The sequence below is a fragment of the Garra rufa genome, chromosome 13 (genome assembly GCF_049309525.1).
Source record: "Garra rufa chromosome 13, GarRuf1.0, whole genome shotgun sequence".
Lineage (NCBI taxonomy): Eukaryota > Metazoa > Chordata > Actinopteri > Cypriniformes > Cyprinidae > Garra > Garra rufa.
Window position 1 is genome coordinate 5,352,620 of NC_133373.1, and position 25,373 is coordinate 5,377,992.

General features: G+C 33.1%; 1 protein-coding gene across 1 annotated transcript in view; it reads right to left on the reverse strand.

Moving 5' to 3' along the window:
* kdr (kinase insert domain receptor (a type III receptor tyrosine kinase)) overlaps positions 1-22,734 on the reverse strand; it is a 40,927-nt gene extending 18,193 nt beyond the window's left edge. Inside the window, exons 1-15 of the mRNA XM_073853087.1 lie at positions 22,492-22,734; positions 18,355-18,451; positions 17,963-18,177; positions 15,980-16,101; positions 14,645-14,813; positions 14,273-14,409; positions 12,868-13,060; positions 11,706-11,823; positions 10,165-10,337; positions 9,841-9,997; positions 5,345-5,456; positions 4,129-4,237; positions 3,703-4,047; positions 2,015-2,161; positions 628-759 (exon numbers count right to left, since the gene is read on the reverse strand). Of these exons, the coding sequence (XP_073709188.1) occupies positions 628-759; positions 2,015-2,161; positions 3,703-4,047; positions 4,129-4,237; positions 5,345-5,456; positions 9,841-9,997; positions 10,165-10,337; positions 11,706-11,823; positions 12,868-13,060; positions 14,273-14,409; positions 14,645-14,813; positions 15,980-16,101; positions 17,963-18,177; positions 18,355-18,451; positions 22,492-22,555 (2,290 nt within the window). The 5' untranslated portion in view covers positions 22,556-22,734. The remainder of the gene's footprint in view (positions 1-627; positions 760-2,014; positions 2,162-3,702; positions 4,048-4,128; positions 4,238-5,344; positions 5,457-9,840; positions 9,998-10,164; positions 10,338-11,705; positions 11,824-12,867; positions 13,061-14,272; positions 14,410-14,644; positions 14,814-15,979; positions 16,102-17,962; positions 18,178-18,354; positions 18,452-22,491) is intronic.
* Positions 22,735-25,373: the final 2,639 nt, after the last annotated feature.

Genomic DNA, 25,373 nt, shown 5'->3' on the forward strand with positions numbered 1-25,373 from the left:
AAAGGATGTACACTAACAGAGCCCCCTTCCTGACAGACTAAAAAGAGAGCTATTTTTGTCACAAGGCCTTGATTACAACAAAATCTCAATGAGGATAAAAGTCAGTGGGAGACTGAGCTCGCCTCACAAATATGACAATGAATCCTCTTAAAACGGAGTCATAATTAGTGTGGCTACTACGTGATGTTTTACATGTCAATTCATAACTGAAGAACTACTACGAATGTACCTGCCATCTTTTGGTATATATTTTTTGAGCAAAGACACATTAAATTGATTAAAAGTGACAGTAAAGACATTAATGCTACAAAAGATTTCTATTTAAAATAAATGCTGTTCTTTTGCTTTCAGTTTTGATCAATTAATCATAATAAGAACTATTACTTGAGCACCAAATCAGCATACTATAATTACTTTTTAGGGACCATGTGACACTGAAGACTAGTAATGATACTGAAAATTTAGCCTTTTAGGAATAAACTCCATTTGAAAATATATACAAATAAAAATATAATATTACTGGTTTTACTATAATTTTTGATCAAATAATGGATTCCTAGGTAAGCATTAGACATTTTTTCTAAATAAAAAAAATGAAACCATTAAAATAAAGAAATCAACACTCACCATCTACAGTAATACGAGCCTCATGAGAGTCACAGCCCTGCTGGTTACAGGCTGTACATATGTAAAGACCACTGTCCTCCTTTTTCACCCGTTGGATGGTTAAGACACGATTTGACTGTTTCAGAATCACACCTGACAACAGAAAAGCATAAACATGATTACTGTCACTGTAAATAAATGCTTTCTTAGACGGTCATTTGTAAATTTTATGGGCCTGGCTTCCAGTCTCATCCGCGTCCAGCTTTTTTTAGCTGTACAAAATAGCTAATTTTGCTGCTTGATATTGCAAATTGGTGCATCCAGCATATTGTTTTAATGTATTATCTTAATTATGAACACAATGGTTTGCAGTGCACAGCATTGGGGAAAGTTACATTTAAAAGTAATGCATTACAATATAGCATTACTCCCTAAAAAAGTAACTAATTACATTACTTAGTTACTTTTTATGGAAAGTAATGCGTTACATTACTTTTGCATTACTTTTCAAATCTGGGCATGGCTTGATTGTTTGTTTTTAATATAAAAAGTCAAACATAAAATTATTCACACCAAAAATTAATTGAATAAGCCTTAGGCTGAAGAAAATGTAAATTCATGTCTGTATAGTAGGAGCAGTCTGTAACGCAGGAGAAGAAAATACAACACTCTTATAAATAGCAATAAAAAATAAAGTAAAGCACAAATGTGACACTGGACCAAAAAACCAGTCAGAAATAGCCAAAAATACATTGCATGGGTAAAAATTATTGATTTTTCTTTTATACCAAAAATCGTTAGAATATTACGTAAAAATCATGTTCCATAAAGATATTTTGTAAATTTTCTACCGTAAGTATATCGAAACTTAATTTTTGATTAGTAATATGCATTGCTAAGAACTACATTTGGACAACTTTAAAGGTGATTTTCTCAGTATTTTGATTTTTTCGCACCCTCAGATTCCAGATTTTCAAATCTCGACCAAATACTGTCCTATCCTAACAAACCATACATCAATGCAAAGCTTATTTATTCGGATTTATTCATTAAAAATTAGCTTTATGACTGGTTTTGTGGTCCAGGGTCACAAATGTTTATTTAAAGTCATTTTTGCTTTGAACTGGATCATCGGAGGTCAGCTGCAAAGACATCAGTTAATAAAATGGGATTAAATATATAAAGGATAATTGCATTAAGATATTGAATTATTGCAGGTTTGTCTATTTGCATAGGTTTGCATTTCACTGTTTTTATTCATTTTTGTGAGTGAGAAAAGTAAATGCATTTTTACATTTAGTCTAGATCTATAGCAATGTCATGTTCACACAACACACACAACACATCTGCAGTTATTTCTTACTTCCACATTGAATAATAAAGTGGATAGATGTTTCATTTTGCTCACCTGATCCCTCTGTGACAGTCTGGTTGTCTTTAGTCCAAACTACAGTAGGGGTTGGTGTGCCGGACACTTCACACTCTAAAGTGGTAGAGTCACTCATATTCACTCTCTGGTCAGTCAGATTGGTCACAATTCTTGACATCTCAAGAGCTGCAGAAAGATAGTGAAATAATCTGTGATGTACACAGAGCTGGGTAGTAACTGATTACATGTAATCTAGATTACATAATCAGATTGCAAAAATTAAGTACTTGTAATTAGAGTAAGTTACATTTTAAAATACTCGTAATCAGACTACAGTTACTTTTTTATTGATTACAGGATTACATATTATTTACACAATAGCAATAAATTGGTGATCATTTATTGATTCGCTCTAATTCCTCTTTTTTATCTTTTAAATGTTCCTTTCTAAAATAGCCTACCACTTATACTCAGAAAATCCAGTTTTGTGGACATTCACACATAGACTAGTCATTAGTCAGGTGGTGAGATGCATTTAATCAATGGATTTACAAAAATAATTTCAGGTTTAAGAAGTGTTTCAACATTGCATCAACTATTGATGAACACATTCATTTTTATTTGAGTTATCACTCAGTAGGTTATTTAACCATGTATTATTGTGTTAATAAAATGCTTTAGTCTTTCAAAATGCACAAATTCTTGTTATTTCTTTGCAGACATTCTCAAACATTTTGTCATCTGAACCTCTTTCACCTAATATTTTTACTTTAAAGAGGAGGTCAATCAGCAATTCTATAAAAGACAATATCTCCCTTGGCATTGAATTTTGAGAATCAATACATTTGCGGATGTTGTTTATGCTCAAACAGGAACATTAAACACTAACCCCCGGTTTCACAGACAAAGCTTAAGCCTAGTCCCAGACTAAACTGCAAGTCTGAGCTGTTTCAAATGAAAGAAACTTGCACTGACTGATCCTAAAATATATCAGTGCCTTTGTTTTGTCTCAAGATGCACACCAGTAATGTTTTATTCTAACTCACATTTATATAAATGGCTTAAATGTCTTAATTGAACTATGACTTAATCCTGGCTTAGTCTAAGCCCTGTCTGTGAAGCCAGGCCTAAAAGTTTAGTTTAAAAAAACGTGATGTAAAATAATGTTTAATGCACTTTGTTGTTAATTACAATGAAAGGAATATATTTTCTCACTCTTTGTATTTTTACATCATTATGGCACATTATGGTCCTGTTTAAACCAATGTGATAAGAGTTAGGTCAAAAGTAATCTAAAAGTAATCAAAAAAGTAATCTGATTATATTATCTAAAATATGTAATGGATTACGTTACTGACTACAATTTTTGTCATGTAATTTGGACTCAGTAACGGATTATAATTTGTAAGTAATCAACCCAGCTCTGGATGGACATTCCAGCTTGCACAAGCAAATTGAGTGACAGAACTAAATACAGTATAGTTTATTAAAGGGATAGTTCATCCAAAAATTAAAACTCTATCATTAATTGCTCACTCTCATGCTGAAGGTCTTACGGATTTGGAACGACAAGAGGGTGAGTAAATAATAACAGAATTTGTAACATTTTGTTAGTGTGCAAGTGTGCAATTTCTACCACTAGCACCACCAACAAATGTAATTAGGCCAATAATGACCGTTTCCAAACAAGCTTCCTAAAAACACTCAGTCTAAATCTATAGACCGACCTCTGAGTCTGAGGTTGTGAAGTAAGCAGGTTCTCTCACTGGTGCCCACATTCTCCACTTGGCAAGCGTACAGGCCTTGGTCCATCAATGTGGCATTGGGTATAGGCAGGTCCAGCGTTGCATTGGTGCCCTGCAGACCTGAAATGGTAACATTGGTGTGGTGGAGAGGTGACAGGGTAAGGGTATCACAAGGCACTGCTGCTGGAGAGGCGTCAGGGTTGGCTATGTTTGTTACCCGATACCAACGCAAGTTAGAGTACAGCAGTCGATCGGCTACACAGCGCATTACCACATCCTCACCCTCAATAGGGTTGCTGGAGGGGAGGATGCTTAGGTTGAGGAAACCTGTAAAGAAGACAAATGTCGAAATTTTGGATTTGACCAATTCTCAGAATTCGTCATGTGTCAGGATTTAGAGGCACTCACGAGCTACTTGAAACACAATGACCCGCTCTTCTATTCCCATCTTATTGGAGGCAATGCACCTGTAGAGGGCATGATCAACTGCCTTCTGGATCTTCAGTGTGCTGATGGTCTATTCAGAGAATAAACAGATCATTAAAACAACATCGAAGGCAGTGATGATTTTAAAGGTACTGTATAATTATAGCAAGATTAAGACCAATAATGCATTAGGGTCCAAAAGTCTCAGAGCACTAGTGAAAATGCTTTGCTTTGGCATTTTCATCACAAATCTGAGTGGATAGTTAAACTGAAAAAATGTATTAGAATTTAAGGGTGTTTTTCTACAAATGTTTTTTTTTATGCACCTGTCAAGTTTTGTTTTTCATAAAGTGTTTTTTCAGACTAGTGGAAAGAAAACATCCAAAAACACTGTTATGTGTTTCTTTTACAGTACTTTATCTATTTGTGTAAATAGATTTCAATTACAATACATATTTTTAAAGGCAGTTTTCTCAAAATGAGTTTTTTCTCCTACACTGAGCCATAAATCTCCACTTCAGTAACACTTACACACACCAAACTTTACATTTGTCTATATCCTGAGGGATTTGTTCATATATGATTCGCCTGATCGCCTGATGAATTACTATAAATATTACGTTTTTTTTCTGAATTATGGTGTGACGAAATGAGATACCCAAAATTCCCCCTGTAAACACTTTTGACTCTAATATGTAAAAAAAAATTAAACAAGAATTTTGAAACTGACTTCATCTAGTGTTTAGATTTTTTAACTAGAAATGTATGCAAATGAGCACATATTTCATTAAATAATGCCTCATTTGCATATTTAAACCTAACATTTTAAAAAACTTGTAATACAAAATTTTCTTGCAATTATCAATGTAATCAATCAACCGGGTAAGTAAGGTGATAACTATTAGTTGTTTTTTTTACCTATTCACCTGCAGTGTTTCACCTTAATGTCTTGGTATTTGGTTTGTCCCTCTTTTGCTTTAATGATAGCAGCACTCATGAAATCTGATGATCACCTAGATATAGTGCAGAATCGTATTTATTTTACTGTACATCCAAACATTTCTTTCAGATTCTATTCAGATTATTACCAGGTTTGAATTAGATTTTGAATCCTATTCTCAGACTTTTGGACCCAACTGTATATTTTATGTTTACAAACAGTTTTTGCTAAATAGCTTTTACGGGAATTGATGTTTACCTTCAGAGAGCGTTCAATAACAGATGTGGGGCTGATGATGGGATTCCTTCCTGTGTTGTTTGACATCTCCCTCCACTTGTCACACTTTACCACACTTTGGTCTGACTTAGGTCTGTGAATAACACATAATAATTTGATTTATCAGTTTTTATGCAATAAAAAAAAACATAAAATATTCTAAATATGAATGCATTATTTTTATATTATATGTACAGTAATAAATAATTAATAATAATAATGTTGAAACAAATATAATCTAAAAAGTAATAAATTACTTGTTCATATTTTAAGTATTATTTTGATTTTTCTTTTCCAAGTCTGTACACACATTTAAAATATTGTACACATAATATTGTCCCAGTCAAATTTTCTTGGTTAAATAAACGTTAATTACACTATCAGAAAAAGAGAACGAAAAAAAATTCAATTGTATTATATATATTTACATTAACAATCAGAGCTGGGTAGTAACTGATTACAGGTAATCTGGATTACATAATCAGATTAGAAAAATGCAGTAATTGTAGTCAGATTAAATTACATTTTTAAATACTTGTAATCAGTTTTAACCAGTTTGGGAAGCCTTGATGTAATATAATGTTTAATGCACATCATGTTTTTACAACATAATAACAGATGTAAAATGTTTTTTTATACCAATATGGCACAATATTACTAGTGTATATACTGTATATATACACTGCCGCGCAAATGTTTTTAATGCTTTTTTAAAAGTCTCTTATGCTCATCAAAGTTTTATTTATTTGATTAAAAATACAGAAACAAGTAATACTATGAAATATTATTGCAATTGAAAATAAAAAATATATATTTTAATATACTTTAAAATATATTTTATTTCTGTGAGGCAAAGATAAATCTGTTGCTGTTCTTTTAAATGTTTTATTTCTCAAAGAATCTTGAAAAAAGTATCAAAGGTTCCAAAAGTAGCACAACTGATTGTAAATCAGCATATTAAAATGATTACTGAAAGGATCGTGTGACACCAAATACTATTGATGCTGAAAATTCAGCTTTGCATCACAGGAATAAATTATATTTCAAAGTATATATAAAAAAAAAATATTGCATTAATTATTTCACAATATTAAAAAAAAAATTCTGTATTTTTAATCAAATAAATGCAGCCTTGATAAGCAGAAATGTCTCTTTTAAAAAGCATTAATCTTCTGACCGGCAGTATATATATCCCTATATATATATATATATATATATATATTAGTGGTGGGCATAGATTATTTTTTTAAATCTAGATTAATCTAGATTAAATCTTGAAATTAATCTAGATTAATCTAGATTAAAATGGCTAATTTAATGTGTGCTACCCAAATAATGACTAAAAGTAAGTCTTTGAGAACGGGTTTCTCAAGCCAGGTGGCGCATTAGACCAGGCGCTCATCTCCTGTTTCCAAAATGCATTACAAACTGCTTGACAATTGCATTTACAACACAATTAACTATACAAACTTGTGTAACCAAGTACTTCTGCGCAAAAGGCTGTACGACGTGCGCGTTCCAGTAAAATACACAGGCGCGCGGGTATGGATAGCCTATCTGTGTGCATAGTCTTCGATTAAACTGCGTTGCTTTTAGAAGCGTCAATTCAGTTGTTGCATATAGTTTAATGTCTTTATTTCGGGATTATCAAAGTAAATTATAACTCAAATTTGAGATTTTACTGGGGCACAGCAGATTTTCACTGGGGCACGTGCCCCAGTAAAAAGGGTCTAGCAACGCACGCACCTGCCCTGAAGCGGCTTCATAACTGCATCCATGTCTGCGCGTCTCATTTGATGTGGTAATTTCACAGAAGTTGAAGACTCGTTCTCGCCCCCTACATTGAAATTCAACTAGATATACGTCATCCGCGCTAAAATATCAAGGTGAAAGTCATCATATCTTGCGTAGTTTAGACCCAGCTCCCAACCCAACTTTGAGAATAGATTAACGACGATATTTTTTTTATCGCGCGATATGAGTCTCACGTTAACGCAGCACGTTAACACCGATAACAGCCCACCACTAATATATATATATATATATATATATATATATATATATATATATATATATATATATATATATATATATCTCAAAAAGGAACACACAGACAGAAATAAACATCTCCAGCAGGAACAGAAAACACCACACGGAATCAACAACAACAATGCACCTATTATTAACAGTCTAAATTTAGACCATCCTATGACTCCATTCCTCTCTCTGTCTTCTGCCACACATTTTTATGCATAATGGGAATTATTATAAATGTCAATAAACAGATATCAGGTTTAGGCTTGGGTTAGACATCAGCACCTCATGTAGGTCAGCCACGGGAGACGAGACAGAGAAAGAGCGGAAATAGGAAAAAGAATTGGAAAAAAGACAACCACAAAAATAGGACACATAAAAGCCGTAATGAAAGGTGAGGACGAGGGTGAACTCTTGTTAGTAGGACGCAGTGACAGACATGTTATTTTCATGTTTGATCAAGGACACGGGATTTGAATGCGTCTGCTTTTAGAACAACAGGAAGTTGTGATGAGGACTACGGAAGTAGCTGAGGGTGCAATCTGAAGATAAGGCCTCGCGTGATGCCTGGCCCTGAACGCTCATTACATGATCACAACATCCTTGGAAATGATGTTCTGAGAATGCAAGCTGCCAATCAAAGTCACAATTTAAGTAAAACTCTTTTTCTTAGTATAACAGATCTCTCTAACCACAGCGGTCATACTGGCTGGCCCAATCACAGCGGTTGTTTCAGGATGAATGCCCATTTAGAGCACAATGCTAATGAATTGCACTGTGGGACACACCATGAACAAATATGCTAGCACAGTCCTGATACATCTTCTCTTGGAATGAATGGATAATCCAGCCACACAAATATGCCAAAGCACTGGGCAAACAAGGACAGAAATGTCATTCTGATTTTTGTTTTCTTTGTGAACAAAAAGTATTCTTGTACCTAGGTTAAACCCCTGATATCACACAGACTGTTTTATCTATTTTACTGATGTCCTTACTTCCTTTCTGGGCCTTGAATGCTAAAAGTTACTTTTAAAAGTAATGCATTACAATATTGAGTTACTCCTTAAAAAGTAACTAATTACGTTACTTAGTAACTTTTTATGGGAAGTAATGCGTTACGTTACTTTTGCGTTGCTTTTTAAATCTGAGCAGGACTTGCTTGCTTGTTTTTAATATAAAAAGTACTATTTTTGGCAAATGTAAAAGCCTTTTCACACCAAAACCCTCAGGTTTAGAGAAAACTATATTCACGTCTGTACAGTAGACCGCAGAAGACAAAATGTCAACTCTTCAGCAATAAAAAAAAGGAAAACAAATGTTAAATTATCTTAAGTAATTGTTGCTTATTAGTATGGATGAATTGGATCATCGAAGGTCGGCAGCAAAGACATCTGTTAATAAAATGGGATTAAATACATAAAGGATATTTGTATTATTTAACCTATTTATTTATTGCATGTTTGCGTTGAATTTCACCGTTTTTATTCATTTTGAGGAATACTGTATCTATTTTTTTAGTGAGTGAGATTCTTTTTTTGCATGTTCACATTTATTCTAGAACTAAAGTAACATCTTACAATTTCTCTCAGCATGGGGACAGGAGAGCTTTTAATCAAAAAATGGGGGAAAAAGTAACTGGCATTACTTATTTGAAAAAGTAACTTAGATATTTTCATGTCAATTAAAAAGTAATGCGTTACTTTACTAGTTGCTTGGAAAAAGTAATATTATTACGTAACTTGCCTTACTTGTAATGCGTTACCCCCAACACTGGTAGTTGCTGTCTATGCAGGGCCAGAAAGTGCTTAAGTTTCATCAAAAATATCTTAATTTGTGTTCTGAAGATGAACGAAAATCTTACAGGTTTGGAATGCCATGAGGGTGAGCAATTAATGACAGACTTTTAAATTTTGGGTAAACTATCCCTTTAAGTTTCTATTTTTAACCGTCTACTTTTTCATGGCTGTATTAAACAGGTTATATTTGAAGCAACACAAAAATATATGACCCTGGACCACAAAACCAGTGTTAAGTAGCACGGGTATATTTGTAGCAATAGCCAAAAATACATTGTATGGGTCAAAATTATGCCAAAAATCATTAGGATATTAGGTAAAGATCATGTTCCATGAAGTTCCTACCGTAAATATATCAAAACTTAATTTTTGATTAGTAATATGCATTGCTAAGAACTTCACTTGGACAACTTTAAAGGTGATTTTCTCAATATTTAGATTTTTGCTGCACCCTCAGATTACAGATATTCAAATAGTTGTACCTCGGCCAAATATTGTCCTATCCTAACAAACCATACATCAATAGAAAGCTTATTTATTTAGTTTTAGATGATGTATGAATCTCAATTTCAAAAAATTGACCCGTATGACTGGTTTTATGGTCCAGGGTCACACATAGCATCAAATCATGTGACATAGACTTACAGAAATCTGACTGGGCAGTCCTCTCTGGGCATCCACTGCCATTGTATTGTGACAGGGCTGGATCCTCCACTAGCTGTGCATCTGAGTGTAGCGCTACTTCCGTACATATGAACATCTCGATCCAACGGCACTTCCTTCTCAAAGATCTTAGGGTGAACTGTACATATAAACACACACGTTATCACATTAGAAGAGAAGAGAAGAGAAGAGAAGAGAAGAGAAGAGAAGAGAAGAGAAGAGAAGAGAAGAGAAGAGAAGAGAAGAGAAGAGAAGAGAAGAGAAGAGAAGAGAAGAGAAGAGAAGAGAAGAGAAGAAATTCACTACCATTAACCAATAGTTGAAATGTTCTTCTCTGCTCCTCCTTGGTAATCTTATTTGTCATGACAACAGTGTAATTCCCAGCATCCTTCTCTGTAACACCATATATAGTTAGAGATCCTCTGTTGGGCTTCATCCTGTACTCTTCCTTCCACACTATTAGCTGATCATTCTTATACCTGGATAGAAAAGAACGATTAATAGGCACATTAAATATGATATAATATAATATAATATAATATAATATAATATAATATAATATAATATAATATAATATAATATAATATAATATAATATAATATAATATAATATCATATAATATACAGTTGAGGTAAAAAGTTTACATCCCCCTTTTAGAATCTGCTAAATTTTATTTAACCAAAAAAAGAGGAAGCATACAAAATGCATGTTATTGTTTATTTAGTACTGACCTGAATAAGATATTTCACATGAAGATGTTTACATATAGTCCACAAGAGAAAATAATCTTCAAAAGTTTTCATACACTTGTTTCTTTATACTGTGTGGTTACCTGAATGATCCACAGTTGTGTTTTTTTTGTTTAGTGATAGTTGTTCATGAGTCCCTTTTTTGTCCTGAACAGTGAAAATGCCTGCTGTTCTTCAAAAACATTCTTCAAGTCCCACAAATTCTTTGGTTTTCCAGCATTTTTTCCAACAATGACTGCTTGATTTTGAGATCCATCTTTTCACACTGAGGACAACTGAGGGACTCATATGCAACTATTACAGAAGGTTCAAACGCTCACTGATGCTCCATAAGGAAAAAAACATGCATTAAGAGCCAAGGGGTGAAAACTTTTGTAAAAGAATGGAGATACATTTTTCTTTTTTTGCATAAATATCATATTTTTCCATGTAGTACTGCCCTTCAGAGGCTACAGAAGACACTTGCATGTTTCTCAGAATACAAAATAAGTTAAATTTACCCTGATCTTCAAATTCCAAAAGTTTTCACCCCCGGCTCTTAATGCATTGTGTTTCCTTCTGAAGCATCAGTGAGCATTTGAACCTTCTGTAATAGTTGCATATGAGTCTCTCATTTGTCCTCAGTGTGAAAAGATGGATTTCAAAATCATACAGTCATTGTTGGAACGGGTTCAAATACACAAAACCACTGGAAAACTAAAGAATTTGTGGGACCTGAAAGATTTTTCTGAGGAACAGCAGGCAGTTTAACTGTTCTGGACAAACAAGAGACTCATGAACAACTATCACTAAACAAAAAAACACAGCTGTGGATCATTCAGGTAACAACACAGTATTAAAAATCAAGTGTATGTAAACTTTTGAACAGGGTCATTTTTATAAATTCAACTATTATTTTCTCTTGTAGACTATATGTAAACATCTTTTATGTGAAGTATCTTACTCAGGTCAATGCTAAATTAACAATAACGTGTGTTATGATGCCTCTTATTTTGGTAAAATAATTAACATTTTGCAGATTCTGAAAGGGGAATGTAAACTTTTGACCCCAACTGTTCTATAATAAATAGTCACAATCTATTTACTCTAATCACTTACCACTTGACAGAGGGCTCTGGATATGCATAATATTTAACCAGGATTTTTGCCTCTTCCTGACCAGCAGTTGCCTCCACAGTCTGCAACATCTGATCATTGAGCGCTATAAATGGTTTCTCTGAAATATCAATCAATATGTTAGGTTAATGTATTTAAGGTTTGTATTTGTTTATTATTGTATTTGTATTGTAAAACATATGGTCTTCCTGCTACCATGTGCTACCTATGCCAGCAGCTTATAACTGGCTCAGGTGTGCCAGTAGCACTGATATGAAGACTTTTTCTCAATTTTGTTTTTAAAGAGATAGTTCACCCAAAAATGAAAATTACACCATGATTTTCTCACCCTCTAGCCATCCTAGGTGTATACGACTTTCTTCTTTCAGATGAATGCAATCAAAGTTATATTAAGAAATGTCCTGGCTCTTCCAAGCTTTATAATGGCAGTGAATGGGTGCTGAGATTTTGAAGTCCAATAAATTGCATCCATCCATCATAAAAAGGGCTCCACACGGCTCCGGTGGGTTAACAAAGAAGTTCAGAAGTTCACTGATGAGTTTGTGTAAGCAAAATATCCATTAACAACTTTAGAAATCATAATCTCTAGCTTCCGCTAACTGTTGTATGCACATTCACAATAGACAACATTCCAGCGGATAACGTAGAACATAGGCGTAGCTTAAGCTCTGGTAAGAATATTCAAGTCTCACGAGATCCAAGTTTTGTTTACAGTGAAGTTAAACCAGTCTCCTCTTGGCTTAAATCGAAATCCTCCAACATTCTTCTTAACAAATCCTCGTTTTGTACTTTTAATTTGTGTTTTGTGTTGCTCTCTCCTCTGAGCTTCATCCTATATTTTACATCCTAAGTTACATTTTTCTAACACAAAATGCATTGATTCACTTCAGAAGGCATTTATTAACCCACCGGAGTCATGTGGAGTACTTTTTATGGTGGATAGATACACTTTATTGTCTTCAAAATCTCAACAGCCATTCACTGCCATTATAAAGCTTGAAAGAGCCAGGACTTTTTTTTATATAACTCCAATTGTATTCGTCTGAAAGAAGAAAGTCATATACATCTAGGATGGCTTGAGGGTGAGTAAATTAGTTTTTGGGTGAGCTATTCTTTTAAGTTTGATTTTCTTAAAAGCACATACCATAGACGATGAGGGCAGCTTTGGCAATCTTCTGCATCTGACCGCTAGACGCTGTGCAGACGTACTCTCCTGTGTCATTTAAAGTCACATTCTCTACAATGAGAGTATTGGACAGTTCTAAGGAGTTCCACAGCTTCTTCTTGTAGGATTTGGTCTCATAGCGAGACCTTGGTATTGAACTGTTGACGCCTCTCTGCAGGAGAAGAGAAATGGGTTAAAATCAGCCAAAGAGATGCATGATGTTATTTATGGAATCGCAGTCCAAACAAATCAGCTGAACTGAGCTGGACTGGATTTAATTGAACCAAATTATACAAATATGAATTACAAAAGGTTCAAACGCTCACTGCTGCTTCAGAAGGAAAAATGGTGCATTAAGAGCCGGGGGTGAAAACTTTTGAATTTGAAGATCAGGGTAAATGGTTAACTTATTTTGTCTTCTGGGAAACATGTATGTATATTCTGTAGCTTCTGAAGGGCAGTACTAAATGAAAAAAATATGATATTTAGGAAAAATAAGAAAAACTTTACACATCCTCATTCTGTTCAAAAGTTTTCACCCCCCCCCCCCCCCATCTCTTGGTGCATAGTTTTTTTCTTTTGGAGCATCAGTGAGCGTTTGAGCCTTCTGTAATAGTTGCATATGAGTCCCTCAGTTGTCCTCAGTGTGAAAAGATGGATCTCAAAATCATACAGTCATTGTTGGAAAGGGGTCAAATACACAAAAACGCTGGAAAACCATAGAATCTGTGCGACCTGAAGGATCTTTCTGAAGAACAGCAGGCAGTTTAACTGTTTTTTTTTTTTTTTTTTTTTTTTGTTAGTAAGTACGTTTTTTATTATTCAGCAATAAAGTGAAAGTGAAAGCAATAAAGTAAAAGTAAAAACATTTATAATGTTTCAAAATAAATAAAAAAATACTGTTCTTTTGAACAAAAAACCCTGGGGAAAAACATTTTCCACAAAAACAATAAATCACACAATACAGCATTAGAATGATTTCTTAAAGATCATGTTACACTGAAGACCGGAGTAATGATGCTGAAAATTCAGCTTTGCTGTCACAGGAATAAATTATATTTGAAAAACAGGTATTTTAAATATTTATTTAGGTGATGTTCTTGTTATTTGTCCCATTTATGGTTCATACATCAACAGAAGCAAGCTGTCACACACCTGCTATCAAATAAGGACGTAACAGAGAGCTTTTGTTTAGACTGTTTCTGGCTGTTTTTCATCACCGGACATAGCAAACTTATGTAGAGAACAGGAAGGAGACAAGTTAAAAAAAAATTCCAGTGGCTAGTCCAGTTTTGTTTGTTTTTTCTGTGGCAATCAAACTTATGTCACAAATGCTGAAGACTGAGGTTAATGTATATGAAACTTTTCTAAACAAGTTACTGACCTTCTCATTAGGGAAGGTCCATTGAAAGTCGATTCCCACATTGAGCTCGGTGTGAGCGGTGCAGTTTAGCATTAGCCTCTCTCCTACCGTTAGCCTCTCATGAAGCGGACTCAGGGTGAGGTCATGGATCTTGTATCCTGCGGAAGAGGGAATGAGAATAAGGGACGTGCCGGGTGGAGCATTGTTCTCTTGAGACCAGGGCAGCTGATCTCACACCAGGCTGCTCTACAGTCTCAACAAATGCAGGCTTTCCTCCTCAAAAACAGTTTTATCATTTCTGACATGCTTGCAAAAAGTCAAATGCACAAACCAAGGTCATTTCTTAATCACAGAAGTTCATGCAAATAAACATTTAAGTCTTTTTTTGTTTACCTACGACAGCCACAATGTAAGGTGAGGACTGATAAGTCTCATTTCGAATAGTGGTTTGGCAGTAGACCACCCCAGCGTAGCTGACCACATGACTAGGTAGAATAAAACCCCTCTTGCTATCCCAGATGACCTCTTTTCCATCAGTAGCTAGTTCTTTTACTGGATACTTCTGTTGAAAGCAAACATTGTTCACATCATAGATCCAGCAATGAATCACAAAACAACACAGGGATCTTGACAAGTAAACATTCAAATATATCTAAAGTCACATCTTTCATATTTATTATGGATCAGTAAGATTTTTAATTTTTTTTAAAGCCTGCATTTATTTGATCCAAAACACAGCAAAAGCAGTAATATTGTGAAATATTTCACTATTTAAAATAACTGCGTTCTATTTGAATATATTTTAAAATTGATTGATTTTAATGCTGAATTTTTAGCATCATACTCCAGTCTTCAGTGTCACACGTTTCTTCAGAAATCATTTAAATTTTTTATCATTATTATTACTATTATAAATATTTTAAACAGTTTTTTCAGGATTCTTTGATAAACAGAAAGCATTTATCTGAAATAAATAGCTTTTGTAAGCTTGGAGGGGAGCGAAATTATAGAAGTTAATACTTTTATTTAGCAAAGATGCTTTAAATTGATTGAAAGTGATGATAAAGACATTTATAATGTTACAAAAGATTGTTTTTTTCAATGAATCAAAGCAACCTGAATAAAATTCTACTCAGCTGAATTCAACATAATAATAATAAATGCTTTTTTGAGCAGTAAATCAGAATATTAGAATGATTTCTGAAGGATCGTTTGACTGGAGTAATAATGCTTAAAATTCAGCTTTGAAATCACAGGAATAAATTACATTTTATAATATACTCAAATAGAAAACAGCTATTTTAAATAGTAAAAATATTTCAAAATGTTACTGTTTTTGCTGTACTTTGGATCAAATAAATGCAGACTTGTTGATGAGAAGAGAGTTCTTTAAAAACATTAAAAATCTTGCTGTTCAAAAACATTTGACTGGTAATGTATATAATGTTATATAAAGAAACTAACTTATATTTTCAAATAAAAATAAATAAAATTGGTAAAGAAATGCAGCCTTTGTGAGACATAAGATGAAAAACTAAACATAACATTACCAAAATGAATCGGTTTTATTTATATCAAAATCATTATTTAGCATATTTCTTAACATAAAAATGTTGCCAACGAAAACTTACGTATAGGTCAGATAGAAATAGCTCCTTAGAAATATGAGGTAACATTTGCAGGTTACCAATGTGTGGCAGGAGAATATGTGCGTGTATAAACACTCACTGTGTACAGTGTGACGTTTAGGTTCTCCACAGATACCAGACAGGGAATGACCACCTGTTCTCCCTCCCGAATGAACACCACATCATAATCTTGAGCCATTCGGACAAATGGCGTACGGTAATCTAAAAACATAAGCATGTATTGTATATATGTGACCCTGGACCACAAAACCAGTCATAAGGTTAAAATTTACAAAACTGAGAATGTATACATCATATGAACGCTCAATAAATAAGCTTTCTATTGCTGTATGGTTTGTTAGGATAGGACAATATTTGGCCGAGATACATCTATTTGAAAATCTGGAATCTGAGGGTGCAAAAAAATCAAAATACTGAGAAAATCACCTTTAAAGTTCTCCAAATTAAGTTCTTAACAATGCATATTACTAATCAAAAATTACATTTTGATATATTTATAGTAGGAATTTTACAAAAAATCTTCATGGAACATGATCTTTAGTTAATTTCCTAATGATTTTTGGCATAAAAGAAAAATCAATCATTTTGACCCATACAATGTATTTTTGGCTATTGCTACAAATATACCCCAGCGACTTAAGACTGGTTTTGTGGTCCAGGGTCACATATTACCCGACAACCAGATATTTACGAAAACGCACATTTTTAAAAATAAATGTGCTTTAAAAGGTCCATAGAAGAACCATTTTAGGTTCCACAGAGAACCATTCAGTCGAAGGTTCTTTAAGGGGAGACACTGCAGTCAAAAACAATTTTTTCATGCACCCGTCAAGATTGAGATTTTGGGCTTTTTGGTGTTTCTTAAAGTGTTTTTTTAGACTAGTGGAAAGAAAACACCCAAAAGACACTGTTAAGTGTTTCTTTTATAGCACTTTATCTATTACTTGTATTACAATACATATTTTTAAAGGCCTTTTTCTCTAAATGAGTTTATTCTCCTACACTGAACCATAAATCTCCACTTCAGTAGCACTTACACACACCAAACTTGACATTTTTATTCCTGTCATATATTCATTCCAGCGGATTTGTTCATATATAATCGCTTTCTGTCAGTTCTATGTTTTTTTCTGAATTATGGAGTAACAAAATGAGTTACCCCAAATCCCCTCTGTAAAAACATTTGACTCTAATATGTCAAATAAATTAAGCAAGAATTTTGAAACTGACTTTATCCAGTGTTTAGATTTTTGTACTAGAAATGTATGCATATTAGCGCATATTTCATTAAATGATGCTTTATTTGCATATTTAAACCTAACATTTGAGAAAACTTGTAATACAAAAAATGTTTGCATTTATCAATGTAATCAATGTAATCAATCAACTGGGTAAGTAAGGCGATAACTATTAGTTAATTTTTTACCCTATTCACCTGCAGTGTCTCGCCATCTCTTTCTTACCTTTATAATCTGAAGAACCTTCTTTCACCACAAAGAGCCTTTTGTGAAACAGAAAGGTTCTTCAGATGTTAAAGGTTCTTCATGGAACCATTTAGACAAAGAAAAAGGTTCTTCTATGGCATTGTGAAGCACCTTTATTTTTAAAAGTCCATGCAGAACAGATAATGATGTCAAAATCAAGTATATTTTGACTTAACTCTTTACTAAATACACTAGTCAGATTGCGTAAGAGATATGACAGTACTTACAAATTGTTATGCACATTTAATAGTCAGGTTTCATAGGTATGGATTATGGAATGAAGTAAATTCATCAAAATCACACTTCCATTTCCTATATTTTGTCTATCTGGACAACAGAGTTTGTCAGCTTGAAAATGGAAGTAAAATGTGGTGGTTCCACAGAATAAAGAAGTTTTAAAGTTTAAAGAGGTCAAGAGGTTATCCTGAAATATAACAGAGGAAGTATGCAATGCGATTACACATTTTTGCAACATTCCAACTCTCGCTCCCACTTTCTTCGGAAGAGTGGGAGTTGGGTCGGAAAGTTATGAAAATGTGTTTATCTATTTAGTTGAGAACTACACATGCAAACCATACCTTGTATGAAGACATACAGAGATACTGAAGTCTTTCCATCCTCTACAGGCAGGTTTTTATAAAAGCAGCGATACTCTCCAGTCTCGTTGGCTATTGCTTTGGAGAGGGTTAAAGTGCTACAGAACAGTCCACTGCCACTACAGTCTGTCGTGGTTAGCCGAGTTTCAGAACGGGTTCGGTTGTGAGGCGTAGACCACTCCAGTATCTGACGTCCCCTGTGTAACAGGTAGAAACAGCAATTTTTAAGCAAAAATGATATTGTATTAAAGAAAATTATATATGAAAAACAAATAGCTAACACAAACAGCACTCTTTTGTGGAAAAGTAGCTTCAGAATAAACATGAACGTACATTTAAACATAGAATTGCTCTTTTCCATCAGCAAAGCTCACCTGCATGTGATCTCCAGTGTATCTGAAGCATTGATTTTGAGAGTCTTCGCAGTGATGTTTATGGTTGGAGGATCAGGCACAAACCTGAGCTCTATCGCTGCAAGAAAAAATACATGCAGAGGGTTTTGATTAAGGCAAGCTGCTGATATTGACATGAATAATAAATGATTTTAATGAGGACTTAACTCTTAACTCAGAATTAAATCTCTTTTTAATTCTGGCTTTAGCTCAATATCATATGTGCCATTTATTACAGTTTTTGTATGACTTTTTTTTGGTATGTACTGAATAATATTAATTAACCACATTTACTGACTATATGGTTATGTTAAGTTTAAGGTTAATGCTTATTTATGCATATTAATGCTAATTATGCTTAATTAACTGTTATTACTAAAGTAAGTACATGTAACTAGAGTATTTATGTCACCCTAAAATAAAGTGTTGCTGTTTTTTATTTTTATTTTTATTTTTGGATAAATAAAATAAAATAAAATAAAATAAAATAACAGACGTTACCAGATTCTTGCTTTTTATCTTATTGAATTATTATGGTAATTATACATAAACTGTTATTACTAGTACATGTAACATAATACAATTAATAATAAAATTACCTTGTTTTTGGATGAAAAATCATCTTATAAAATAAAGTAAAATTTTGTTTTATCAGGTTTTTTTTCATCTAAAAATTATTTTTTATTTTATTTTACATTATTTTATTTTATTTATTATTTATTTTATTATATTTTTTATACATTTTATTTAAAATAAAACAAAGGTTTTTAGATAAAATATTTTTATAAAATAATAAAATAAAAACAAATTAAATAAAGAAACAGACATTACAAAATTTCTACTATTTATCTTATTGTTGTTACTATAGTAAGTACATATAACTATAGTAAGTACATGTAAAAGTGTTACCATTAATAAAATAAAATAAGAAACAGACATTACCAGATTCCTGCCTTTTATCTTAATTATTATACTAATTATGCATAATTAATTGTTATTACCATAGTAAGTACATGTAACTAGTGTATTTGTCACTTTAAAATAAAGTGTTGCTATTTTTATTGTTTTTTTATGAATAAAATAAATTAATAAAATAAAATATAATAACACAAACATTAACATATTCCTGCTTTTTATCTATATTGAATTATTATGCTAATGATGCATAATTAACTGTTATTACTATTGTAAGTATGTGTAGTTATGTCACTTTAAAATAAAGTGTTACCATATTTTTTGCTTGTTTTTTAGATAAAAAAATCTTTAAATAAAATCAAATAACAGATGTTCTTTTATCTTGTTGAATTAAACCAACTTAAACCAAAAAAGGAACAAAACAACCATCGTAAATTTGCATCTAGACAACACATCACAACATTTCACATTAAAACTAAACACTAGACAGTAGGACCACCATCCTCAGAATAATAAACCACTGCAAATATGACTACAATATATCACATTAACATCAAAACTGCATAAACAAAGAGATACAACATGCACTTTTTCTACACTCTCCTAAACATGCTTAACTTTAAGTCCAGAATAAGTCAGTTCAATCCTAAACTCCACTTTATCTCCAACTTCATCTGAAAGCAGATCCCTTTTCCCTTTTTATCTCTATGCAAGTGCATTTGCAACAGACATAAAAAGACCATTTTGACAAGTTAAACTCAACTATCAAGTTAAATCTACTGTGTGATCAACAAACCATTTCCTTTTGAAAAAGGTACATGGATTTTAAAAGAAACTCTGTTGGTCTGCCACTGAAACAAACGGCCAAACTACTGTGTCCCTGTGCATGAGCACTGACTCACACAGTCAACTGGGAAAAAACAAGAGTGGTGGGACCATGAATGCCTTTCCATAGCCAGGCCTGGTTTTACAATAGATATAATGGATGCAGACATGTAAAGTATGGCACAGTCCATTGTGGAATGGAGCAGCGTAATGTGGGACCCTGGGATATTTTTCCACTGCAACTGCAAGAGCAGCACGGAGGCCTGGATGTGTCAAAACAGGAAGCCTGGGCAGATGGGCCGGGGCCGGGCTAAATGGCCCCGTGCTCCAAAGCCTAAGGTGGGATTCCTGCTCCAGAGGAACTGGGAACACACACACTCTTATGGGCACACACAATCATGCTAAAACACATGCACTCCATGGAGACTAACTTATTCAACTGTTTGTTTTAACATTTAAATTGCCAGGCACTGAAAGCATTTGAAACAACAATGGTGGTGAAGGCTTGATTGTATCTAGTGAATAAGAGCGAACTGAGGGAATTACAAGATAAGGGCCTGAAAGAATAGGAGGTTTATTTTTAACTGTTTGAACTGTTCGCATTTTGATCCATTTGAAATCTTGAAATGATATATTTATTTCGAATAAGTTAAGTAATAGCAGTGGTTCCAATGGTTAATGCGACTGTTATATATATTACAGTGCAGACAACATAGTGTTAATACCATGATAGAATTCAAAATCAAACAATAAATCATGCAAATTTATACTTAAACTAACTTTAGACTTGGTCAAAGCAACAATATTTAAGTATGTATTGTATTTCATTAAATTATAGAACATACAATACCAGTCAAAAGTTTGTGAACAGTAAGATTTTTTATTTTTTAAAGCCTCTCTAAAAAAAAAGGCTTTTTAAAGCCTGCATTTACTTGATCTAAAGTACAGCAAAAAAAAAATTACTATTTAAAGTAACTGTTTTCTATTTGAATATATTTTAAAATGTAATTTATTCCTGTGATTTCAAAGCTACATTTTTGCATCATTACTCCAGTCACATGATCTTTCAGAAATCATTCTAATATTCTGATTTGCTATTTTAAAAATATTTATTATTATGTTAACAGCTGAGCAGAATTTTTAGTCTGGTTTCTTTGATGAATAGAAAGTTCAAAAGAACACCATTTATTGGAAATAGAAATCTTTTGTAACATTATAAACATTAAAGCATCCTTGTTAAATAAAAGTATTAATTTACTATAATTATTTTCCCCCCTCCACACACACACCAAATAATATATATATATATATATATATATATATATATATATATATATATATATATATATATATATATATATCCAAGCTTTTAAATGGTATGATGTAACAAAAGTAATTTTTTATTTGAAATAAATGCTGATCTTTGGATCTTTCTATTCATCAAAGAATGCTGAAAAAAATCAACTCAACTGTTTTAAATATTAATAATAATAATAATAATAATAATAATCTGATTCTGAAAGATCGTGTGAAACTGAAGACTGGAGTATTGATGCTGAAAATTTGGCTTTAAAATCACAAGAATAAATTACATTTTAAAATATAATTTTAAATAGTAAAAATATTTCAGAATTGTACTGTTCTTGCTGTAATTTGGATCAAATAAAAGCAGACTCGGTGACTTCTTTAATAACATTAAAAATCGTACTGATCAAAAACTTTTGACCGGTAGTGTAGTAACTATTATGCTACTATAAAATGTTCTGACAGTAATACTGATTAAACTATGTAAATCATAATAACTTTACATCTTATCTAACCTGACTTCACCAACTGTAACCAACATTAAATAACAAACGTAACAAAACAACAACAAAACAATGTGCATAGCTGACAGGCAATGACAATCTATTTACATGTTATAATTTGTGCAAACATTTCTGCTTCTATTATAGAAATTATAACGCGATACATACTTTTCATACAAAAAAAAATCATAATATTATATTATCGTATACTTTTTTTTTTAGTTCTTTCTCCTTACATTAAGCTAATCAGTAATTCATGCTGTTGTTTCTAAAAAATATAGGCTTAAAATATATTTACCACAGGTAAAATAACATGAAAAAGTGAGAAAAACAATAACTTGACCTAGCTGTTTAAAATCAGTAACAGGTGTACAGTTTTCACCAGAAAATATTTTAATTTTAATAGAGCTTTTATAATCCATATAATAGCAAAAGTAGGCTACGATCAATCAGCCTACCTATTAACAATAAGTTGCCTATTATGATGAGAAAAGTAGGCTAATAATGATGTAGCATTTGTATATTTAATACAACAGTATATTTTAGATATTTAGACACGTTTATGCCATACCTATAACCAAGTTGATTGTGAAGAGGATGTCGACGAGATAAAGCACATGAGATGTCTTTGCCATCGCCCGACAGTAACACAGGACCGTCCCGGCATTAAAGCAAAATTCAAAAATCCTTAACTCCTCATCACGACAAAACGAAAAAGTTGTGCTCTTTAAGACACGTTTTTAAAAATCCTTAACCATAGAATAAACTATGTGCGGAACAGAAATCCTTGCGCTGTTCTGGGTTTGACTCTGATAGAGACCTGTTGCGCGCTCACTGACGGACGCGAGACTGAAGTGCGCTGATAGAGAGGAAGGCGAGGGAGGAGCGCAACACACTTACTAATCAAACTCATTACTGTTCATTTAATGCCTGTAGACTCTAGAGGCCGAAGGTCCGAAGAAAATGACCTCAGGGAGTAAACAGAAGAGTCTAAATTACTTCATCAGAGATCAGTTACGATAGTGACCTAATTCAATCAAGAAGTGAAGATAAGCTAAATGCACAATTTCCGAATTAAGCTTGGCAGAACCTTTGGTTAAATATAGGCTACAATCCGATCTCATGTGGAAACGTACTTATTTTCTGAGGTTGGCGGTTTCGTATGGATAAATTTTGCCATTAAATAGTTACGAATTGCAACGATAACAAACTGTAGGCTACTGTAGGCTACGCAGCTTGGTCGGTTTTAAGTTCAGTTTCATTATTGGATTATTTTAGTTGTTAAAATGATAAAAAGGTGATTGTGGTTGCAAAACAATTGCTTTTCAAAATTGCTTTAAAACTGATATCTTTTACGGATCTCAGCTAAACAGAAAGAATATAAACTGATACTTGATTCTGAATGGTACACTCCAAAAATGCTGGGTTAAAAACGACCCAACTCGGGTTATTTGGCAACCCAGCGCTGGGTAAACATCGGACCGAACACATTTTGACCAAGCTAACTGTTTTTACCCAGAAGATATGCTGAGTCAAACACAGAATTACCAAGGCAACAGCAACAATCAAAAGATGAATATTTATTATTAATTATAAAACGATTAGTTCCATTCCTCAATTCTGATTGGTCAGCAGCTGTGTCGTATTCATGATATGGCACTGCTATGACCGCTTCACTCAACGGTTTTGTGTATCATTGAACCCCCTTCAACCACCCTTAGCAACGTCAACACAGCTGCAGCAGTTAGGGACTACTTTTTACAGCGGAAGGCAGTTAATGATTTTACTTTATGAAAACATACAACTTAATATATATATAAATTAATATATATTTTTGATTTTAACATTTTTATTGTGTGGTAACCGTTTTATAAAAGCAATAAGGTACTTGAGGCCGTGCTGTATCGTGAATAAATCACGGCTGAAGGGCGTTGTTAGGCACGACGCGAAGCCTTATTGCTTAAAGTCCCCCTGAAATCAAAATTAAAGTTTTTGGGCTTTTAGTATGAATATATTAGCCTTAAGATTATCTATAAGCTAGTGTGCTTCAAAACAATGACAAAATTCGCTTTTACAAGATATGGGTATTCAAAACTTACAGTCTCGTCACTTCCGCCAATATGAATCAACGATTTTGATGATATCACCGTGCACTTCAGTTTCTCATCAAACGTTCTGTCCAATCAAATGCTCTCTTGAGTCCGTAGCGTCCTGCCCCCTACACAGAGACGCAATAACACAGAGCAGATCATATGTGCGATCGGCATGTATTAAACTACACAGCCTCAGCATGATTATGATCACCATTTTGTTTTAGCAAGAGTTTCATATTGAATCTATGGGGTAATTTATTAGACTGCTGTCATAAGCTTACAAATGCGGCTTTACCGAACTCAACGGCTCTGGCCGAGCAGATATTAATGGAACGCTATTGGCTCTTCAAAATAAGTGGGCGGGGCTTATCAATATGTTTTTGTTTCAGTTAAAAGTACGTCACCACATAGAATAACCCTGCGTGGTTCAAGGCACTTCAGTGGACCTTTAAGTAAGAACATCCATGGACAAAAATATAAGACAAATTTAATTAATTTGGGTAAATACAGAATATTTTCCAATATTACATAATATTTAACTGATTTAACAATCATTTTACAAATAAAAGTGTAACACTGCATATTTTAAACATGATTAGCATGTTTTTACCATGATTAACATGTTTCTAGCATGATTAGCATGTTGCTACCATGTATCATGATTAACATGCTAGCATGTTTTAAGCATGATCAAAGTCCCTTTAAGGCATATAGGGTTTTCTATAGTCTTTGGCATGATTAACCTGTTGATAGCATGTTCTAACATAATTAGCATGTTGCTACCACGACTAGCATGTTGTTAACATGTTACTAGCATGTTTCTAGAATTATTAACATTATGATAGTATATAAATCAAGCATGAATTACATTTTTGCTGGCATGTTTGAAGCATGATTAGCATGTTGTTAAAATGATTTGCATTGTAACATGTTTCTACCATGATTAGCACGTCTCTAGCATGTACTGTATATAGCATGATTAGCATGTTTTAGCACAATTACTCTGTTTCTACTATGATTAGCATTGTTTACATGTCTAGCATGATTAACATGTTACTAACATGTATCTAGCATGATTAGTATGTTGCTAGCATGTATCTATCATATTAACATATTGTTGACATGCTTCTAACAAATTGTTAGCATGTTTTAAACTTGATTAACCTGTTGATAACATGTTTTGAACGTGTTTCTAGAATGATTAGCATTGTGCTAACATATTTCTAGCATAATCAACATATTGCTAACATGTTCCTAGCTCAATTGTCATGTTGCTAGCATGTTTTAACATGATAAGTGTCATAGACTGGTGCTGGTTTGACGAGACGGAAGCCAAAACTCAAATAATAAATACTTTTAA